The sequence below is a fragment of the Corythoichthys intestinalis genome, chromosome 1, assembly GCF_030265065.1.
Source record: "Corythoichthys intestinalis isolate RoL2023-P3 chromosome 1, ASM3026506v1, whole genome shotgun sequence".
NCBI lineage: Eukaryota > Metazoa > Chordata > Actinopteri > Syngnathiformes > Syngnathidae > Corythoichthys > Corythoichthys intestinalis.
In genome coordinates this window covers 41200031-41220373 of record NC_080395.1, presented here as the reverse complement: position 1 = coordinate 41220373, position 20343 = coordinate 41200031, and the positions used below count along the sequence as shown (strand labels likewise).

Sequence of the window (20343 nt, the reverse complement as noted above, 5' to 3'; positions counted from 1 at the left end):
TTCCAACGTCAAAATGTTTTGCTCATTCCTCTTAATTACAGTTGTGAAAAAATTCCAAATGCTAAATATATCATGCGTTGGACCCTTTGCAGTAATTTGACTCCATGGTAAACATAATTGGATCCACAAAAAAATCCTCATTGGCTCCCATTGCTAATGAACTACAACCCACAATAAATGCCCTCTGGCTCCCATATGAAAATGTGTTGCAAAATGTGGTTTAAAATTAGAGTTATGGTTACAGGTGAAATTGAAAACTAGGTTTAAGGTTCCATTTTCTAAATGGGTTTTCATAAATTGGGTTACAGTTCCGAAGTTGTGTTTCGGACTAGTGTGAGGGTTAGGGTCTCAGTAGGATTTCAAAATAGGTAAGTGTTCTAAACTAGGGTTTCAAATTAGACTTCAGGTTTCAAATTTGTGGTGTCAAATGTAAATTAGGGTTTTGAAGTACAATTTCAATCTTAAATCATGGTTTCAAATTAGGGTGTTAAACTAGGTTTAGAGTTTCAAGTTACCGTTTCAAACAAGGGTTTGTTATTTACAACCTAGAGTTACCATTCAGTGTTTTAAAATTACGTTAGGGTTCCAAAGTAGGGTTTCAAATTAAACTAAGGGTCCCAACGCAGGGTTTCTAACCAATGTTAGGGTTCCAAAGTTGGATTTGAAACTATATGTAGCGTTCCAAAATAGGGTTTCAAACCAGGGTTCGGGTTCAAAATTAGGATTAGGGTTTCAAGTAGGATTTCAAAATAGGTAAGAGTTTCAAACTAGGCTTCAGGTTTCAAATTAGGGTTTCAATTTGTGGTGTCAAACCTACATTAGGGTTTCGAAGTAGGATTTCAATTTTAGGTCGTGGTTTCAAACTAGGCTTTAAATTTCAAGTTATCATTTCAAACAAGGGTTAGTTGCACCCTGGATTTACCAATCAGGGTTTTAAAGACACATTAGGGTTCCAAAGTAGGGTTTCAAATTAGACTGTGGGTCCCAACCTAGGGTTTCTAACCAGGATTAGGGTTCCATAGTTGGATTTGAAACTACATTTAGTGTTCCAACGTAGGGTTTCAAACATGGGTTTAGGTTCAAAATTAGGATTAGGGTTTCAAGTAGGATTTCAAAGTAGGTAAGGGTTTCAAACTAGGCTTCAGGTTTCAAATTCGGGTTTCAATTTGTGGTGTCAAATTTACGTTAGAGTTTCGAAGTACGATTTCAGTCTTAAATCATGGTTTCAAAATAGGGTTTTAAACTAGGCTTAGCGTTTCAAGATACCGTTTCAAACAAGGGTTTGTTATTTACAACCTAGAGTTACCATTCAGTGTTTTAAAATTACGTTAGGGTTCCAAAGTAGGGTTTCAAATTAAACTAAGGGTCCCAACGCAGGGTTTCTAACCAATGTTAGGGTTCCAAAGTTGGATTTGAAACTATATGTAGCGTTCCAAAATAGGGTTTCAAACCAGGGTTCGGGTTCAAAATTAGGATTAGGGTTTCAAGTAGGATTTCAAAATAGGTAAGAGTTTCAAACTAGGCTTCAGGTTTCAAATTAGGGTTTCAATTTGTGGTGTCAAACCTACATTAGGGTTTCGAAGTAGGATTTCAATTTTAGGTCGTGGTTTCAAACTAGGCTTTAAATTTCAAGTTATCATTTCAAACAAGGGTTAGTTGCACCCTGGATTTACCAATCAGGGTTTTAAAGACACATTAGGGTTCCAAAGTAGGGTTTCAAATTAGACTGTGGGTCCCAACCTAGGGTTTCTAACCAGGATTAGGGTTCCATAGTTGGATTTGAAACTACATTTAGTGTTCCAACGTAGGGTTTCAAACATGGGTTTAGGTTCAAAATTAGGATTAGGGTTTCAAGTAGGATTTCAAAGTAGGTAAGGGTTTCAAACTAGGCTTCAGGTTTCAAATTCGGGTTTCAATTTGTGGTGTCAAATTTACGTTAGAGTTTCGAAGTACGATTTCAGTCTTAAATCATGGTTTCAAAATAGGGTTTTAAACTAGGCTTAGCGTTTCAAGATACCGTTTCAAACATAGGTTAGTTAGTTTCAACCTAGATTTATCAATCTGGGTTTTAAAATTATGTTAGGGTTCCTAGTTAGGTTTCAAATTAGACTTGGGGTCCCAACGTAGGGTTTCTAACCATTGTTAGGGTTCTAAAGTTGTGTTATGAAACTATATTTAGTGTTCCAAAGTAGTGTTTCAAACCAGGGTTCGGGTGCTCCAAAGTAGTGTTTCAAACCAGGGTTCGGGTTCAAAATTAGGATTAGGGTTTTATTTCATTTTCAATTAGGATCTGGGTTTCGAAGTGAGGTTTCAAATTAGATTTAAGGTCCCAATGTTTCAAAATAGGCAAGGTTTCCAAACTAGGGTTTCAAACTAGGCTTCAGGATTCAAATTCGGGTTTCAATTTGTGGTATCAAATTTACGTCAGGGTTTCGAACTAGGATTTCAATCTTTGGTCATGGTTTCAAATTAGGGTTTCAAACTAGGCTTAATAGTTTCAAGTTACCGTTTCAAACTAGGGTTAGTTATTTTAACCTAGATTTACCAATCAGGGTTTTAAAATCACGTTAGGGTTCCAAAGTTGGGTTTCAAATTAGACTTGGGGTCCCAACGTAGGGTTTTTAACCAGTGTTAGGGTTCCAAAGTTGGGTTATGAAACTATATTTAGTGTTCCAAAGTAGGGTTTCAAACCAGGGTTCGAGTTCAAAATTAGGAATAGGGTTTTATTTCATTTTCATTTTGGATCTGGGTTTCGAAGTTAGGTTTCAAATAAAGATTATGGTTTCAAAGTAAGGTTCCAAACTAGGTTTAGTGTCCCAAATTAGAATATAAAGCTATGGTTAGGGTTTCAAACTCTGGTTAGGGTTTTGATAAATTGTTTTTGGTTTTACTTGAATTGCTGAATTACAGAAACTCGGAGAAAGTTTATAACCAAACCCTTTAACTGAAGCGTAGGCGTTAAGAGAGAACAAATTTATGTTTGAACCGATACCAATAAGAGGATATGAAGCTTAATCAGTGTTTTTCTGTGTGTGTGTGCAAGTAAAGCCATGGGTGGCTTTCTCCCTGCGTTCCAGGATGTGGGATATCTGTCCACCTGCATTGCTTGTGTGCTCTCCCAGTTCCTCTCTGGTTGTCTATTCTAATCTCAGCCACAATGATTCTAAAGCAGTCCTCATCACAAAAACCCCAATAGTACCGTTTCTTTTTATTTGTTTTTTTCTGGCACATCCCAAATGAGAACTTCGAACATTAAAAAGAATCTGTGCCGGGCATCTGCTTCGCCAGGTCTAGTTTTAGACCATGATGGATCTGAATATGGACTATGAATGTGCAAAAGATATGCAGCGTAAAAAAGGAGGGGGGGGGAAAGATATACGGTACAAATATTATAATGTTCGATTTAATTTTGAAATGCCACAGACTTTAACATGCATCAAAAAATAAAAGTACTCTTGTGCTTAATATTATTTATAGATTCACTTCTTTTAATCTATTTTTACATGAAAGGCCACAAAACAGGCTTTCACGTGAACTAAAAACCACTTGACAAAATGGCTCTTTTGAGCACTTAGATGTTGCAAACACTCAACTGCTATGCTGGCCTATACAAAATATATATATACAGTATAAATATATATATATATATATATATATATATATACACACATATATATATATACACACACACACACACACACACACACACACACACACACACACACACACATATATATATATATATATATATATATATATATATATATATATATATATATATATATATATATATGTATATATATATATATATATATATATATGTATATATATATGGCGGAAACCACTCAGGTGACTTGAAGTTCTGCTCTGAGACCCCCAATTTGGCCAACTTTCAAAATTGTCTGATATGCATGTGTGATACATCATTGGAAAGCTTAAAATCTCAATTTTCTGGGTGAAGAAAAATTTTGAAAAGGAGGGCATTTAAAAAAAAAAATTAAACAGCAAAACCCTATCTGGAGATGAGAGCACACGAGAGCAGAATTATAGACGCCATAACTTTAACTAGATATTATCGCGTACTTACCTTGTTTCGATCCAAAAACTCCATGTAGCATGCATCACTGAGTGTCAAGACACAGCTGTGTATGGCCACAGCTGGATTTTGGGGGGATTTTATGGGTGAAACATGGTCATATAACAAATCGTAGAAATCGTAGACATCAAGGAGTAGGAGAGTAGATTTTCTTTTTCATATAGTTACCCTTTTCAACATTTTCCACCCCCCCAAGTTTTCTTTGTTTGTATTGTTTATTTATCATGTAACATATTGGAGAAAATGCGACAGTAACAAAAAAATAAATAAAAAATTAGGCGATAGTTATGAACAAGTATTTGATACACAGTCAATTGGGAGTGTATCAAATACTTATTCTTCCCACTGTGTATATATATATATATATATATATTAGGGCTGTCAAACGATTAAAATTTTTCATCGAGTTAATGACAGCTAAAAAATTAATTAATCGCAATTCAAACCATCTATAAAATATGCCATATTTTTCTGTAAATTATATATATATTCTGTAAAATAAATTGTTGGAATGGAAAGATAGGACACAAGATGTATATATAGATTCAACATACGGTACATAAGGACTGTAGTGGGCATTTCACTCTACTGTCATTTAAATCTGTCTATGCTGTCCTCACTCCGAAGCGTCTGCTTTTTCCAAAGCTCGACAGCTAGTGAACGACGCCTTAATAATCAGACTTCTTCCTTTTCCATCTGATTTATTAATAAAATGGCCTCAAACCATTGTCCTCTTTAGACCATCGTAAAACAACAAAAAAAGTACACAAGCATTGCATTAGCAACAACGTTAGCTTAGCACGCTATACAGGTCCACTAAACATAAACAAAAAGCATCTCATACAAAAAATATAACATTTCACTTACTAACATAATATGTACATTCTTTACAACAACCATACTTAAGGACAAATCTTGTCCAAGGATCATATAAGCACAACATTACAACGTAGGCGTCAGCCCGAGACGTCGTGCAGCCATATTGAACTTGCAAGAAAACTATAAACCATGTCGCAAAGCGACCACGAGAGTTCGCTGTTAGACAGCACAAAAAGCCTTGCTGTAAAACTTACCAAAAGGCAGAATACTGTCTGAGCGGCACATGTGCGTTAATTGCGTCAAATATTTTAACGTGATTAATTAAAAAAATTAATTACCGCCTGTTAACGCGATAATTTTGACAGCCCTAATATATATATATATATATATATATATATATATATATATATATATATATATATATATATATATATATATATATATATATAGATAGATAGATAGATAGATAGATAGATATAGATATATATTAAATCATTCCTGGTGAATCAAGTAATGACTTATATGCAGTTTTTATTCATTTGAAGCGCCATTTCCTTGTGAGACTAAGTACGTTGACATTTCATGGAGCAGATGATGGTCACGGATGGCAACATCACTTGTGTCGCTGGTCTCTAATGGTAAATTGTGGGAAGCCTCAGACGCCACAAAGAGCTGTTGCAACACAAAGACAACCGCACTGCAGACACTGGACGTGAGCACAAAAGACACACTGTTAGCAGAAACGCATCCGTCTCTTCCTCCTGAACTTCTGCCGCATTTAGAAATATTGTGTAGGAACACAGTAGGATTTTATTGTGATGTGGTATCAAAAGCGTATTGAATGAACCCAATGTCTATATTTTGTGTGTTTAATATTGTAGGAATCCAGGCTCAGATGTGAGATGTGGGCGGTGAGGTTTGTTTGCTTCCTGTGACAACGTCTCAGTAATGTTCCTGTTCTGTAGAATTTAACAAAAACTCCCCTACATCCACACACACATGCACAGGTTTTTCAAACAAGAAAGAAGTTAAAGAACACATAAGTGCTGTCTTGTTATATTTCTGTATGTAAACAAGGCTTTTGCTTTCTATTAATAAATATAGTTCACCATCCCTTTTATACTTCTAATTGAAGTAATTACAGTGTCCTTTATGTCCTCTAGCCAGTTGAGATTAAATAATGAAGTAATGGCAAAGCATAGTTTAAATGAATTGAGTCAGTAATGTCGTTGAATATTTAAATACTACACAGGCATTTGGATATCTTTCATAATGTTTCATTTAGCTGTATGTCGTTAAATATGAAAAAACATAAAAATAGGTTTACATGAAAGAAACAGCAGAGGGGAGAAATGTCTGTTTTCTGGTCCTTTTTACAGTAAACAAAAATCATCACTAAAATCATTTGACAAATTTCCTTTTAGTCTTCCTCTTTAAATAATTTTAATTGATTATCATCGTGTTCAAAATTATACTCCTGATTTATAAGCTTTTTGATATTTAGTTTCATCGTCATGTTGTTTCATGAGTTCACCTTTCACTTCTACACATTTTTCCATCCCTTTTGTTCCAAAATTTGCTATTTTGAATGCCTTTTAATGTATCAGTGCCCCCCCCCCACCCCCCAAATTTAAATTCAATATTTATATTTTTTATTAGCCTTGTACATTGGAAAACTATCAAATCTTGGAATTTAAGTACATTGTATTTTATATATAATGTATAGGAGGGATCTTAATTGAGTAGTAAGTCCTATTCGCTTTTCTGCAATGTAAATACAGGTTGTATTCAGGATTTGCATGTTGATTTCTTCATATGTCAAATATGGAACACATGTTACATTATAGAAATGTAACAATACATAATTGTTTAATCTGCTTTGAAATTTGCAAACACTTAATATAATTACAAAATATCGAGAGCAGTTCATTGAAGTACAATTTTAATAATAATAAAAAAAAAAAAAAAAAAAACAGTAAAAATGGTACAAAAAAGCATAATGATAGTAAAACCTATCTCTAATATGCCATTAAATCACAGCAATAAAATTTGGTTAATTCTCCAAATAAGTTTTACATTCAGAGCACAGTAGTAAGGACCATGAATTCTTTAAAATATTGAAACGAATGTGTGTCACACATCGCCCCATTGGTAAAACAGGGTGGACTTTTGGGGCAGTTTAAATGAGCTGAAATCAAGTTTAAATTATATATACAAAGTGCATTTCACACAACTCTTCAAACATTGTTGAAGGATTGGTTCTCTAAAATTCAAATGTGAACATTATTATTATCCATCTTATCTATTATTATTATTATCTCTATTATCAAACAAAGGTGTCAAACTCAAGGTCTGGAGGACATAAGCGGTCCGCCACATGATTTTGTGTGGCCGTAAAAGCAAACCATGCGCAGGAGCTTCATGGTTTTTTGCTAAAATAGCAACTTTTCAAATTGTCAGCACTTTCAAAAACATTGAGATATTGTAAGCATTTTTTACCAGTACATGTTTTAAAATCAATGGAATCGTTCTTGAATGGAACAATTTTACTTGCTTCTAATTTTGAAAACAAGGCATCAGTTTTTTAAAAAAAAGAATGACTAACAAAAGCAGATACCACACCTCCTGACTGCTCTTTAAACCCCTAAAATAATAAATTGTGTAAGACCATTTTTCATCTACTTCCACCAGTGCAATCAGTAACTTTGAGGATTTTTACATTTATTGCAAGGGCGTAGGTTTGCATAGGGACGGTAGGGACATAACACTACCAACTTTTCAGGATTCTCAAATTGTCCCCACCAACTTTTAAGCAATCTTAGTTGCATTTTATAATGAGTTCAGTTATATAGGTAATTTAGATTGCCTTCCCATCTGTTGTAAGGATACAATTGACCCAACCATTAAGTGAATTATTTTCATTATGTTCAGACTTATATTTACCCCTTTTTCACTTGCTGAACGTGCTAGTCCACCCCCCCCCCCAAACTCACATTTGATTGGCTGATGACACACCCCGCACCCATCCACTGACCCGACAAAAATACATGTCACCAACATGCCGCCTTATCCGCCCCCTTCAAAGATTTTCAGCCAGCAGCAGCCACTCTAAGTAATGTAAATAAGATGTCACTGTTATGGAGGTGGGGAACACATCACTAATTTTGCTATGGAAATTTTGCTACAACCTGCATCAGAGTTTGCATAACATTAAACTGTGTGAATTTGCTAACCTATAAAACTCGAGTAGGAAGCTGTTTAGAGGGAAGTGTCCTCCACTTTGTATGAATTTTCTGCTGTTAACGTTAATTAAACTGTGAGAAATGTATTGATCCGAGGTTTACCCCCTTCTACCCTTTTTTTTTTTTTTTTTTGGTTTGTTTATGTGGTCTTAAAGCAACACTTGGTAACTTTTCAGTTTTGGTCGATTTTAGTGATGCTGGTGGACAAAAGCGGTTGTTTTTTGAAAACTGTGTTGACCATGAGGACCAGCACATGAGCGCCTATGAGGGGCGTTACAGAAAATAATTGAGAAGCACTGTTATAACTCAATAAAGATTTATTTTGCAATGATCAGTTAGCCTATCAATTAATTAAGTTCATATTCGTGAAAAATGTTGCCCTGACCCCCGTTTACCCAATCTGTTTGGTCTTATTAATGTCCCTTCCCCAGCAAAAAGTGTACATGCATGTTATGCTGTTATATCGTCCTTACTCATGTTGAGCCCAAACCTACACCCTTGATTTATTGATATTATTATTCTAAAATAATTTTGTTAGCTGACAAAACTCTGCTCCACACTTAATGGGGTGGTTCAGAATTTTTTGACATTAGGCTTAATCTTCGAGTTAGCGGGGTTTAATTAGTTGGTGGAGATGGTTTCAACAAATTCCGTGCCAATAAAAAAACAACATGTGCATGCATGAGAATCGCCGATGACCCATGCAATCAATACTGTTGGCTCTGTTTTCAAGATAAAGTTATTAAAACTTACCATTGCATGTCAATAATTGAAGTATGAACAGCAACGTTTGTAATCCAGCAGCTCTGCAGGGAACAGGCTGTTTAGGGAAGCAGGATGGAGTGACGTCACATCGCTTTTTTCACCGCTGATTTCACCCTGACGCCCTGTAGTGTTAAGTCTTTGACCACGACATGGCTTTGTTTGAACTGTTAGATCTGTTAATATCGTTTTTAATTGGCATGTTAGCAAAACCCATTGACTCGCACTAGCTTAGCCACTCCGGAGCCCTGAAACTAACAAATAACTAACAAACTGCACGGAATTTGTTGAAACCAACTCCACTGACTAATTAAACCCTCGCTAATTTGAAGCCTAATGTCAAAAATTCTGAACTTCCCCTTTAAGCACAGTTGTTGGCAATAATGTATGAATGAACTGCTTAACTACTGTATTTATCAGTAATATAGTGAAAATGAATGAAAATGCCAATCGATTTATACCAGCTTTCTACTTCCAACCCTAAATTTCAGTCTTGGTGTTCCAATCATTGACTTTGTTGTGTATATGTAGTCATGAGGCAGTCATACGTTTATATGGGTGGGCAGATAAAATTTCACTCTGACGGAAACCAGAACCACAATGTGGCTCGTGTCAACGATGAGTTTGACACCCCTGCTGTATGTTTTTTTGAAGCAAACGATGTACAAAGGTTTGAGTTGAATTGAGATCATAGATGGTGAAGGTATATCAAATGTTGTGGTCAGCTAGTGCCAGTTGATTTTTGTATATAATACAAAAATAGCACCAATGTACAAAATAATGGAGATTTAAACTTTGGAAATAAGCTCAGTTTGGAGGGAATAGAAGAGTTTTTCAAATAAGTTGCATGTGCGCTCTTGCTGACCCTCAGGCGGTAATGGGCATGTTTTCTCTGTAGCAGGCAGACCTCTGGGGACCACTGTAGCTGCACAGGTCCCGGTAGATGTTGGCCATCTGCTCTGCTGAGACGTCATCGCACATCTCCATGTTGGAGCAGCACGGCTGCGAGCGCCGCAAATTCACCGCTTCCAGCAGCTGCTGACACTTCACCACCGTGATCTGCCGCAATACGGGGCGGGCATCAAATTGTTACGTTCGAGCAAAGTTTAAAAAGAAAAGCTTGGAATGTATCATTTTCTTACCTGGACGATTATCAGCTTGTTTTTGGCAGTGCTGAGATCATGAAGCTCCTCTCCAAAACACAACGTCACCGTGGGATCAGGAGCTGGAAGCTGACCTTCCTGGTGCAGTTGCAGTGCTACAGGACAAAGCGTGATGGGTTAGAAAATATTTTTCAGGTAGTTTTGTAACTTCCAAACAAGGTCTCACCATGAAGAAATTTCCCAGTGTCAAAAATCTTCACCACAGAATCCCTTTCCAGTTTACAAGGCACTGGGCTATAATGTGAGCCCACATCAGCCAGACCACTCCAGAAAACTCTGCTCTGACATAGCCTCTTGATGAAAATGCCCTCCTGATTGGCCCTCAGGAGAAGCCCTCGCTCCAAGTGGCCCAAAAGCTTTTGGGTGACGTGGCGCTGCCGTTCAAACTCGATGAGTTCGGCAGGAGGGAAATAAACGCTCTGCATGCTGTCCGAGCTGTAGGGTGTACCGCGCCCTAGGTGCTGCTGGGCCGGGGAGATGCGACAGCCTTCGGGATGTGTGACCAATGTGTTGTTCATCAATTTGCCTCCGTAATAGAAGAAGATCATCATTTGGGAGAAGGCTACAGGATAAATAAATACCACCGTGTTAATCTAATGACTTTGACCAAAAACAGACTAGTTAGTCAACAAATGAAAAAAAAAAGTGCTTTTCAGCTGTCATTCACAGAATATTACTACAATTTATTAAGTCTTGGCTGCCATTGACGGTGATAGATGAACCAGTTTTACATTGAGCATATACAGTGGGGCAAATAAGTATTTAGTCAACTACTAATTGTGAAAGTTCTCCCACTTGAAAATATTAGAGAGGCCTGTAATTGTCAACATGGTTAAACCTTAATCATGAGAGACAGAATGTGGAAAAAAAAAACAGAAAATCTCATTGTTTGATTTTTAAAGAATTTCTTTGCAAATCATGGTGGAAAATAAGTATTTGGTCAATACCAAAAGTTCATCTCAATACTTTGTTATGTACCCTTTGTTGGCAATAACGGAGGCCAAACGTTTTCTGTAACTCTTCACAAGCTTTTCACACACTGTTGCTGGTATTTTGGCCCATTCCTCCATGCAGATCTCCTCTAGAGCAGTGATGTTTTGGGGCTGTTGTTGGGCAACACGGACTTTCAACTCCCTCTACAGATTTTCTATGGGGTTGAGATCTGGAGACTGGCTAGGCCACTCCAGGACCTTGAAATACTTCTTACGAAGCCACTCCTTTGTTGCCCTGGCTGTGTGTTTGGGATCATTGTCATGCTGAAAGACCCAGCCACGTCTCATCTTCAATGCCCTTGCTGATGGAAGGAGATTTTCACTCAAAATCTCTCGATACATGGCCCCATTCATTCTTTCCTATACACAGATCAGTCGTCCTGGACCCTTTGCAGAAACACAGCCCCAAAGCATGATGTTTCCACCCCCATGCTTCACAGTGGGTATGGAGTTCTTCGGATGCAATTCAGTTTACTTTCTCCTCCAAACACGAGAACCTGTGTTTCTGCCCAAAAGTTCTATTTTGGTTTCATCTGACCATATCACATTCCTCCCAGTCCTCTTCTGGATCATCCAAATGCTCTCTAGCGAACCGCAGAAGGGCCTGGATGTGTACTTTCTTCAGCAGGGGGACACGTCTGGCAGTGGAGGATTTGAGTCCCTGGCGGCGCATTGTGTTACCGATAGTAACCTTTGTTACTGTGGTCCCAGCTCTCTGTAGGTCATTCACTAGGTCCCCCCCATGTGGTTCTGGGATTTTTGCTCACCGTTCTTGTTATCATTTTGACGCCACGGGGTGAGATCTTGAGATCGAGGGACATTATGAGTGGTCTTGTATGTCTTTCATTTTCTAATAATTGCTCCCACAGTTGATTTCTTTACACCAAGCGTTTTACCTATTACAGATTCATTCTTCCCAGCCTGGTGCAGGTCTACAATTTTGTCTCTAGTGTCCTTCGACAGCTCTTTGGTCTTGGCCATTGTGGAGTTTGGAGTGTGACTGACTGAGATTGTGGACAGGTGTCTTTTATACCGATAATGAGTTAAAACACGTGCCATTAATACAGGTAACGAGTGGAGCCTTGTTAGACCTCGTTAGAAGAAGTTAGACCTCTTTGATAGCCAGAAATCTTGCTTGCTTGTACGTGACCAAATACTTATTTTCCACTCTAATTTGGAAATAAAGTCTTTAAAAATCAAACAATGCGATTTTCTGTTTTTTTTTTCCGCGCATTCTGTCTTTCATGGTTGAGGTTTACCCATGTTGACAATTAAAGCCCTCTCTAATCGTTTCAAGTAGGAGAACTTGCACAATTGGTGGTTGACTAAATACTTATTTGCCCCATTGTAGAACTTTGCCACATTATCACAAATCAACAATCATCCTACAATTTAAACGGCTTTAATTTATTTTTATAAATTAACTCACAGACAACAACTTGATCGCTGCCAGCCCCTCCCTGTCCAAATGGATTGGACGTCTATCGTCGTCAATAACAGTGAATGAGCTAAGTTGCTAGAGCAGAGTGGGTAACGCAAGGGTCCACAAAATTTCCCCACACCACAAGGTTATGTGAGGCTGACAACTTCTGACGTGGGCAGCAACTTCTGTCAAGCCGTTTCTTGTAAATGCATACAGTTAAAAGAACGACAATGCCGTAGTAGGCGGGGCCTATTAAGACCTAGTCTGCGTGATCATTTACAACAATAAATCACGCAGAGATGCTTGACGAGCAATCATTTTTTTAACGTCTTACATTTGATTGTAAGGGTTTTTCGCTTTCGCTTTTGGTGATAAGCAGTTTTTCCCCTTCAAATAACTTTAAAACTACTTCTATGTATCTATGGCAGGTAAGGTGAAACCTGCTAGAAAACAAGCAAATTCAGCTTTTAGGTGTTCATGATGTGTCTGCTTACAGAAACATGCTCAACACACAAATTTAACAAGTAAGACTTGAAGTGACAGTTTCCGAGGTGTGAGTTTATTTGTCAACCATTTCAAAAATATGTTCAAAAATTTGGGGGGAATAAATACAATGATCCCTTGCTACTTCGCGCTCAAACTTAGCGACCTCAATCCATTGCGGATTTTTTTTCCCAATTAAAAAAAAAAATAAATAAATAAATAAATGTGAAATAAATAAATAAATAAATAAAATAAATATATAAGAGCTGTCCCAAGCCAGATCGCGTCTTCTTATTCATTGACTTCATTACCAATTGACGTGACACTTCGTCATTTTTTTGCGTCACGCCTTATCAGAAGGGGCTGAGCTTCATTTAGTATAGTCAGGCGAAGACGGCCCACGCTCATGTCTAAACTGGATTCAAGCTTGGATTTTTGAAGAACTACGAAAGCTGTACCGCATACAAACAGGAAGGATTGTCTCAGAAGTGATTTGTTTGAGGATTGAAGGTAAATATTATATTTTCGTACCATGCATGCATTTTGAAGCGTTATGAAAAAAATCAATGGGAGAATGGGAACCGCTACGGCATTCGCGTCATTCTTCGACATACAGTGCCCTCCATAATTATTGGTACGGTATGGCACCCCTGAAAAAGATGTGTTTTTTAGCTTCTAATATTTTTTTTAATTCAAATAATATGGGACCTTAATGGAAAAAAATAGAAAAATCCAACCTTCAATACAAGTGCATTCATTCAGTGGGGAAAAAAAATCCCACATAAAGAAAAAATTATTTGATATCAAATAATGTGTGTCACAATTATTAGCACCCCTGGTGTTAATACTTTGGACAACCCCCTTTTGCCAACAAAACAAGGTCTGGGGACTGAGATGGCCATGGGAAGAGCTTGATTTTGTGTCTGGTGAACCATTTCTGTGTAGATTTGGCCATATGTTTAGGGTCATTGTCTTGCTGAAAGACCCAGTGACGACCCATCTTCAGCTTTCGGGCAGAGGGCAACAGGTTTTGATTTAAAATGTCCTGGTATGTCAAAGCATTCATGATGCTTCTCACACAAAAATACACACGGTCCCAGGCTTCAACTGGAACCGTGTGCTTTGGTCAGATGAAACCAAGTGCTTTGGTCAGATGAAACCAAGATTGAGCTTTTTGGCAACAAACACTCTAAGTGGGTCTGGCGTGCCACTAAAGATGCGCATGCTGAAAAGCATTTCATACCCACTGTGAAGTATGGGGGTGGGTCAGTGATGCTGTGGGGCTGTTTCGCTTCCAAAGGCCCTGAGAACCTTGTTAGGGTGCATGGCATCATGAATGCTTTGAAATACCAGGACATTTTCAATCAAAATCTGTTGCCCTCTGCCCGAAAGCTGATGATGGGTCGTCACTGGGTCTTTCAGCAAGACAATGACCCTAAACATATGGCCAAATCTACACAGAAATGGTTCACCAGACACAAAATCAAGCTCCTCCCATGGCTATCTCAGTCCCCAGACCTTGTTTTGTTGGCAAAAGGGGATTGTACAAAGCATTAACACCATGGGTGCTAATAATTGTGACACACATTATTTGATGTCAAATAATTTTTTCTTTATGTGGGATTTTTTCCCCACTGAATGAATGCACTTGTATTGAAGGTTGGATTTTTTTCTTTTTGTTCCATTAAGGTCCCATATTCTTTGAATAAAAAATAAAAATATTAGAAGCTACAAAACACATCTTTTTCAGGGGTGCCAATAATTATGGAGGGCACTGTATATACGTAAAATAGATGCGTAACTGCCTGTTTTTTTTTGCTCTTTAACAAAGAATCGAGACAGTTTTACGTCCATATCTACAAAGAATTCAGTGATTAATGCATTTATTAGCAGGAATTTTCTTCTTTGTTTGCACTTGGAGGCGGCTAATTTTCGTAACTGACTAGCCCCATAGTTGGCAATATTTACGCGAAATAAATGCTACCTGCACGTATTTTTGCTTTTAACCAAGAATCGAGACTGTTTTTTGTCCATATCTATGAAGAATTCTAGAATAAGAATATCTAAGAATTTACGTCCATACATTGACATTATCATTATTGACGTGTCACTTTGTCGTTCTTTGCGCGACACCTTATCAGAGGGAGCCGAGCTTCATTTAGTAATAGCCGAAGACGGCAAACACTCATGTCGGAATTAAGCTTATATTTACTTACGATTGGATTTAACTACGAAAGTTGTACCGCATACAAACAGGAAGAATTGTCTCATGAGTGATTTGTTCGAGGATTCAAGGTAAATATTATATTTTTCGTACTATGCATGCGTGATTGAAGCATTTATTCGCAGGAATTTTCATCTTTGTTTACACATGGGGCGGCTAATTTTCATAAGTGACTAGCCTCTTAGTTTACTTTTAACTAAGAATCGAGAATGGTTTTACGTCCATATCTATGAAGAATTCGGAGATTTTGCATTTAATCACAAGAGTTTTTGCTAGATAAGCTCCTTTCACGCCAGGCGGCCACTAGTCTCATTCATTAACATAGTAGCATGGTACTTCGTCAATATACGTAAAATAAACTCTAACTGTATGGTTTCTTTGCTTTTAACCAAGAATCGAGACTATTTTACGTCCATATCTATGAAGAATTCGGTGATTGAAGCATTTATTCACAAGTATTTTCACCAGTAAGGCTCCTTTTATGCCTGGTGGCCGCTAGCCTCTTTCACTGACAGTATATAGTGTATAATGATATTAAAGGGATTTTCTATTATATATATAGTTGTGATTGCATACAGATTTTTATAATGATCTATTTACTTATTATTTATGATTGATTCTGCATGTTTTTCTCAAGTATTAAGTTTCTGATGTTAAATTGAGTGATTTATTAGCTGTTGAAAACAAACAAAAAAAAAGTTGCTATTTTGGTCAAAAACTTTTATGTTAAATATTGCTATTGATCCTGAAGATACAGATGATTATCTCTGCATTTAGGGATTTTTGTGTATCAAGTGTAAAATCTGAGACTTTTATAGCCATTTTAAGTATACTTATAGAGAAAATAATTAATTGGGATTTTATTATGGAACGACTTTGAATTTTTTTATGCCGCTGCTCATGGAAACTCATATACTGTATGGCTAAGGTAGGTTCCTGTTTTGGTTTTAGGTTGATAGCAGCTTTGGTTTTGAAAATATTTGAATTTGAAGTTTTTTAAATTAGGCCCCCTACGAATCACCCCGTTTCTCGTGTCATGTCAATAGGTTATGAATTCTATGTCTCACTCTACTTTCCTCCCTCCCTCCCTCTCACTACTCTTTGATGGTCAGGCAGTGTACTAGAGTTGCTTATTAAAGGGTATTACAACACCTGGGGAAATGCAAATATTCCATTATTTATCCATAAACGCATGCCTTTTGGATTCACTTCATGTAATTACACACATCGCAACACCAAGAAAATGATAGAAATTTGGATCGATTGTGAAGCTAAAAGGACCCGCCCCCGAGATCCCGGAAATCTAGCATATTGTGTGCGTGACGTCACGACAAGGAAACAACCGGGCTCAGTGCTTAGTACTGAATGGCGGCGATGATGGTGGACAATTTTGTTTCTAGTTGCAGCGATGAAGCCGACGTAACGAACATTTTTCTAATGGTGACGAGGAGAGTTATGAACCTTTCTTTGGTGTTTTGGGTTATCAATTTGAGCCCAAACGAAAGCCAATGCAGCCTAATGAAAGGATCATTAAGGGGAGCAATCACACAAATGCAACACCGGCAACATATCGCGTGGGAAACACTGAATGGTTTGTTTTGCATTTCATTTTGTGAAGCTGATACACCGTGACCGCAAAAGAATGTATAGAATAATTATCATTTATTGTGCTATCATAGGTTTTCACTCTCCCAACAGATACAAATATGAATGGGATTAGAGGATTTGTTCTATATATTTTACGAGCGATAATTTACACATGTGTCCAGTCCTATATCCAATGCGTGATATGTTTTTTATTATAAAAGAGTACTCACTCTGGCCATTAATCTGGCCATTTCGAGCTTGGCTGCTCCGCTCCTTTGGTTAGCCTGGTGTGGTCTCAACAGAGCCAGTCTCCGTCCTCTTTCTTGATATCTCGGGACATTTAGGTGGCTGCGTGTGTATAGTGGGCACCGCATCTGCTTTCATCAGCAATTTCTTAGCAAAACCTGATTTCATTTTTCCATAGTTTGAATAGCTTTCAGGCGTAAAATGCGCACTACACAAAACCGTGCCGGAGGCTGGATCTGCAAAATTAGCCCTCTTAGCATGGACAAACTTTTTCTCATTGTCTGCGTAGTCCAGCTCTTTTTCTCGCGTTCGGGAACTCATGGGTACTACATTGCGACAAATGGCTATTTGTACACGACATAGCATGACAAGTTTGAACCATTTTAGCGATTTTTTGATAAAACACGAACGCAACTCTCTCGTCAATTAACAACAATGGCACCTGCCACGACCTTTTGTTTCCTTGTTGTGACGTCTCCGCTCCATTCGGCTGTTTCCGGAATACTTTCGGTAATGTTTGTAATTTTTGATCTATTTTTGATAATTGCTCATGAATGTGATTTATGTTTTGTTAACTTTATTAATATTTGTTATCTTGCCACATAACGGTTCTATTGATACCTCACAGCCCCTTAGTATTTTCATACCCCTTAAAGTTAACGATGAGTGTAAAACAATTAAGCTTTGATCTTGCCAGAGGCGCTGGTAAGCCGAGACTTCAAAGTGACGCATGCGTCAACATTGTTGGCTACTCATTGTGTGTAAGTGAGCAGCTTAAGTGGATTCACTCAATGAAGCATTTAATAAAGACAAGCATTTTTCAGTTTTTTAAAAATGGACTGGGCGTCTACATTTTTTCTTGTTTAAAATTAATTCGGTGGGACGTAACATGTTTAAAACTTATCATAATTATTACATTTGAAGTGCTTAAAAACAATTTATTGAAATATATACCTATGCTTGTTTTTTTTTTTTTAAATTATACTTTGAAGAAAAAAGTTTAAAAAACATGTCTTATATGCATCTCTTTCCAATGATGAATCTGAATAAATACATTGAACATACACAAAAAATAATAATAATTGGGGGGGGGGGGGGGGGGGGCGCTACTTTTCGGCTTTTCACTTATCACGGTGGGTGGACGACATTAATTAACAGATCACGTTTGCTTTGATCTGAAATCAAAGCTCTTTTTTGATGTATAGCAAAGGTCTAATTCTCTCAGAAATTGTTTAAAGGACTGCCTAATCTGTAAACTGCAAATTTTCTCAAGGGAAGACTAAGGTGCACCTGTACAATAACAAGCTGCTTCACAATAAGCATCTCGGGTATGCCACACTTCTGAACGCAAGAAAGGAGAAGTGCTGACAAACACAAATAAACATATATTTGGGCACAATATTCTAGCGATATCGCCACTACTGCGAGCAGAGGAGATGATCTTTTGGCAAATCCTTATTTTTTTACTGGACATTCATATATTTTTAAAAGTGCACGTGTGACCATTGACACAAAATGATTACCTGAGCTGTAAGTGCCAGACGGTAACGGATCGTGATGCAGTGAGAAGGCTGTAAATGAAAGAAAATCATTTAAAATGTGGACACATTGTAATGTCTTCTCAACATGTTCTTGTGTCATTATGTTGCCTCATCATCAGAAATATTTATACAACAACAGCTTTATCATCTTCGTCAGCAAAGTTCAACAGGATGTTAGTCAATTCTTCCATTGGAGAGTTTGACTGCACATCTCACAAACAGCAGAAAAGCTCACACCTCTTGAATACATTTGTGGTTTATTGTCAAGCTTTTCTTACCGTTGGCACTTGTCTGTGGCCAATACTCGGGACTTGTCTGGATCCGACAGCCTTCTTCCTGCATGAGCAACAATAAATATGAACAAAGTAGCACTAAGACAACAGCAATGACAAGAAGGAGCTTGACCTCTTTAATTAGTCCTTCTATGTCTGTAGGACTGCAGTCCAAGTCCATGTTACCAGAGCTGCTGATGGTTGCCACCGACAGCATGGAGCTTCTTCCATCTGTAAAACAATGGAAGAATAATTTGAGAATCTACTTTTCTACATTTTCAGATCATGGATAATATGAGAAAATTTGACACTATTTCATGATGTTTAAACTTAATGATGTCAAAATGACAAACTCACGTTTCTGCTCATCCTCAGGTACGATTCGGTAGACTTTATAAGGCTCCGAGATGTCCAACTGAGAGCGTTCTGTCACCTCCTCGAAATCTGGACTTTTATTAAGCGCACAACGCAGCCTGGTCTTCCAAGTTGCGGGTTCGGCCTTATCGCCCTCCTTGAATTTGCCTTTAAACACGGCCCATGCCTGCAGTAAGTGGACAGCCAAAACTTAATATATATAGCAGTTGAAATCAGCTGCAGTGAATTGTTTGGTGAATAGATGCCATTGACGGTGATCACCGTTAATGGCATTGAACGAGTTAAACAGGTAGTGCAAAAGATCACAATACTATTACATATTAAAATTGTCATACAATTTTACAGGAAAATAACCTATGTTAAAATTGAATTGAAAGTACCAACCTTGAAAATGGATGCATCTATTTCTTGATTGTAATCCTGTTTCCCTGCGTGTTTCCATGGAATTCGAAACATAATTCGGCTTCCATCCTCCCACAGGAGCCCAGCATACTGTCCACTCTGGATCTGCTCAATCAGCCACTGCTTCAGTCTGCGACCTCCTGAGTTTGACATCTTGTTGTTGACTCACCTAAACCAAATATGCGTGTCATGCAAAAAGTACCATTAAAATTCCCAAGTATTCGTTTTGAAAGTTATCTGAAGGACTGAAGGTCTAAATATCCAGAAAAGCGAAAGTAAAACCACTTACAATGAGACGTTGATGAGATGTGAGATGTTAATAAATGTTTGCTTCTCAGACGTCCCTGTCAAGTTTATTGTTGTGAATGGGCTCGACATTGTATGATGTCATCTGGATTCCAACCAATCGCCGTAGACTAAGTCTCAACAGGCCCCGCCTACTACGGCAGTGTAGTTCTTTGAACCGTGGGCATTTACAAGAAACGGCCTGACACCAGTTACTGCCCACGTCAAAAGTTGTCTGTCACACGCAAACTTGTGGCGTGGGGAATTTTTTGTGGACCCCTGCATTATCCACTCTACTCTGGCAACTTAACTATATGATTTATTTGAAAAGCATTTCCTCTATTTCGGGTCAAATAAGGTCCTGGCAATTTCCTGCTTGGGCAAACTGTGATGATGGTGCTAAGATGAATTAAAACTAAATACACTGGACA

The 20343-nt window shown here is 37.7% G+C and overlaps 1 protein-coding gene across 1 annotated transcript; it reads right to left on the bottom strand.

Moving 5' to 3' along the window:
- Nucleotides 1-6905: 6905 nt before the first annotated feature.
- irf8 (interferon regulatory factor 8) lies at nucleotides 6906-20011 on the bottom strand. Its single transcript, XM_057842900.1, has 9 exons — nucleotides 19917-20011; nucleotides 19610-19796; nucleotides 19208-19391; nucleotides 18984-19081; nucleotides 18857-18914; nucleotides 18561-18608; nucleotides 10249-10644; nucleotides 10062-10177; nucleotides 6906-9978 (listed from the first exon to the last, which is right to left on the bottom strand). Exons 2-9 carry the CDS (start codon nucleotides 19778-19780, stop codon nucleotides 9787-9789), a joined length of 1263 nt encoding a protein of 420 aa, XP_057698883.1. The 5' UTR covers nucleotides 19781-19796; nucleotides 19917-20011; the 3' UTR covers nucleotides 6906-9786.
- Between the last annotated feature and the right edge of the window lie 332 nt (nucleotides 20012-20343).

Coding starts and splice junctions, on each gene's coding strand:
- irf8 (XM_057842900.1), bottom strand. CDS start 19,780: ATGTCAAACTCAGGAGGTCGCAGACTGAAGCAGTGGCTGATTGAGCAG. Junction 19,082..19,207: donor ACCTGAGGATGAGCAGAAAC/GTGAGTTTGTCA, acceptor ATTGTTTTACAG/ATGGAAGAAGCTCCATGCTG. Junction 9,979..10,061: donor ACAAGCTGATAATCGTCCAG/GTAAGAAAATGA, acceptor GTATTGCGGCAG/ATCACGGTGGTGAAGTGTCA.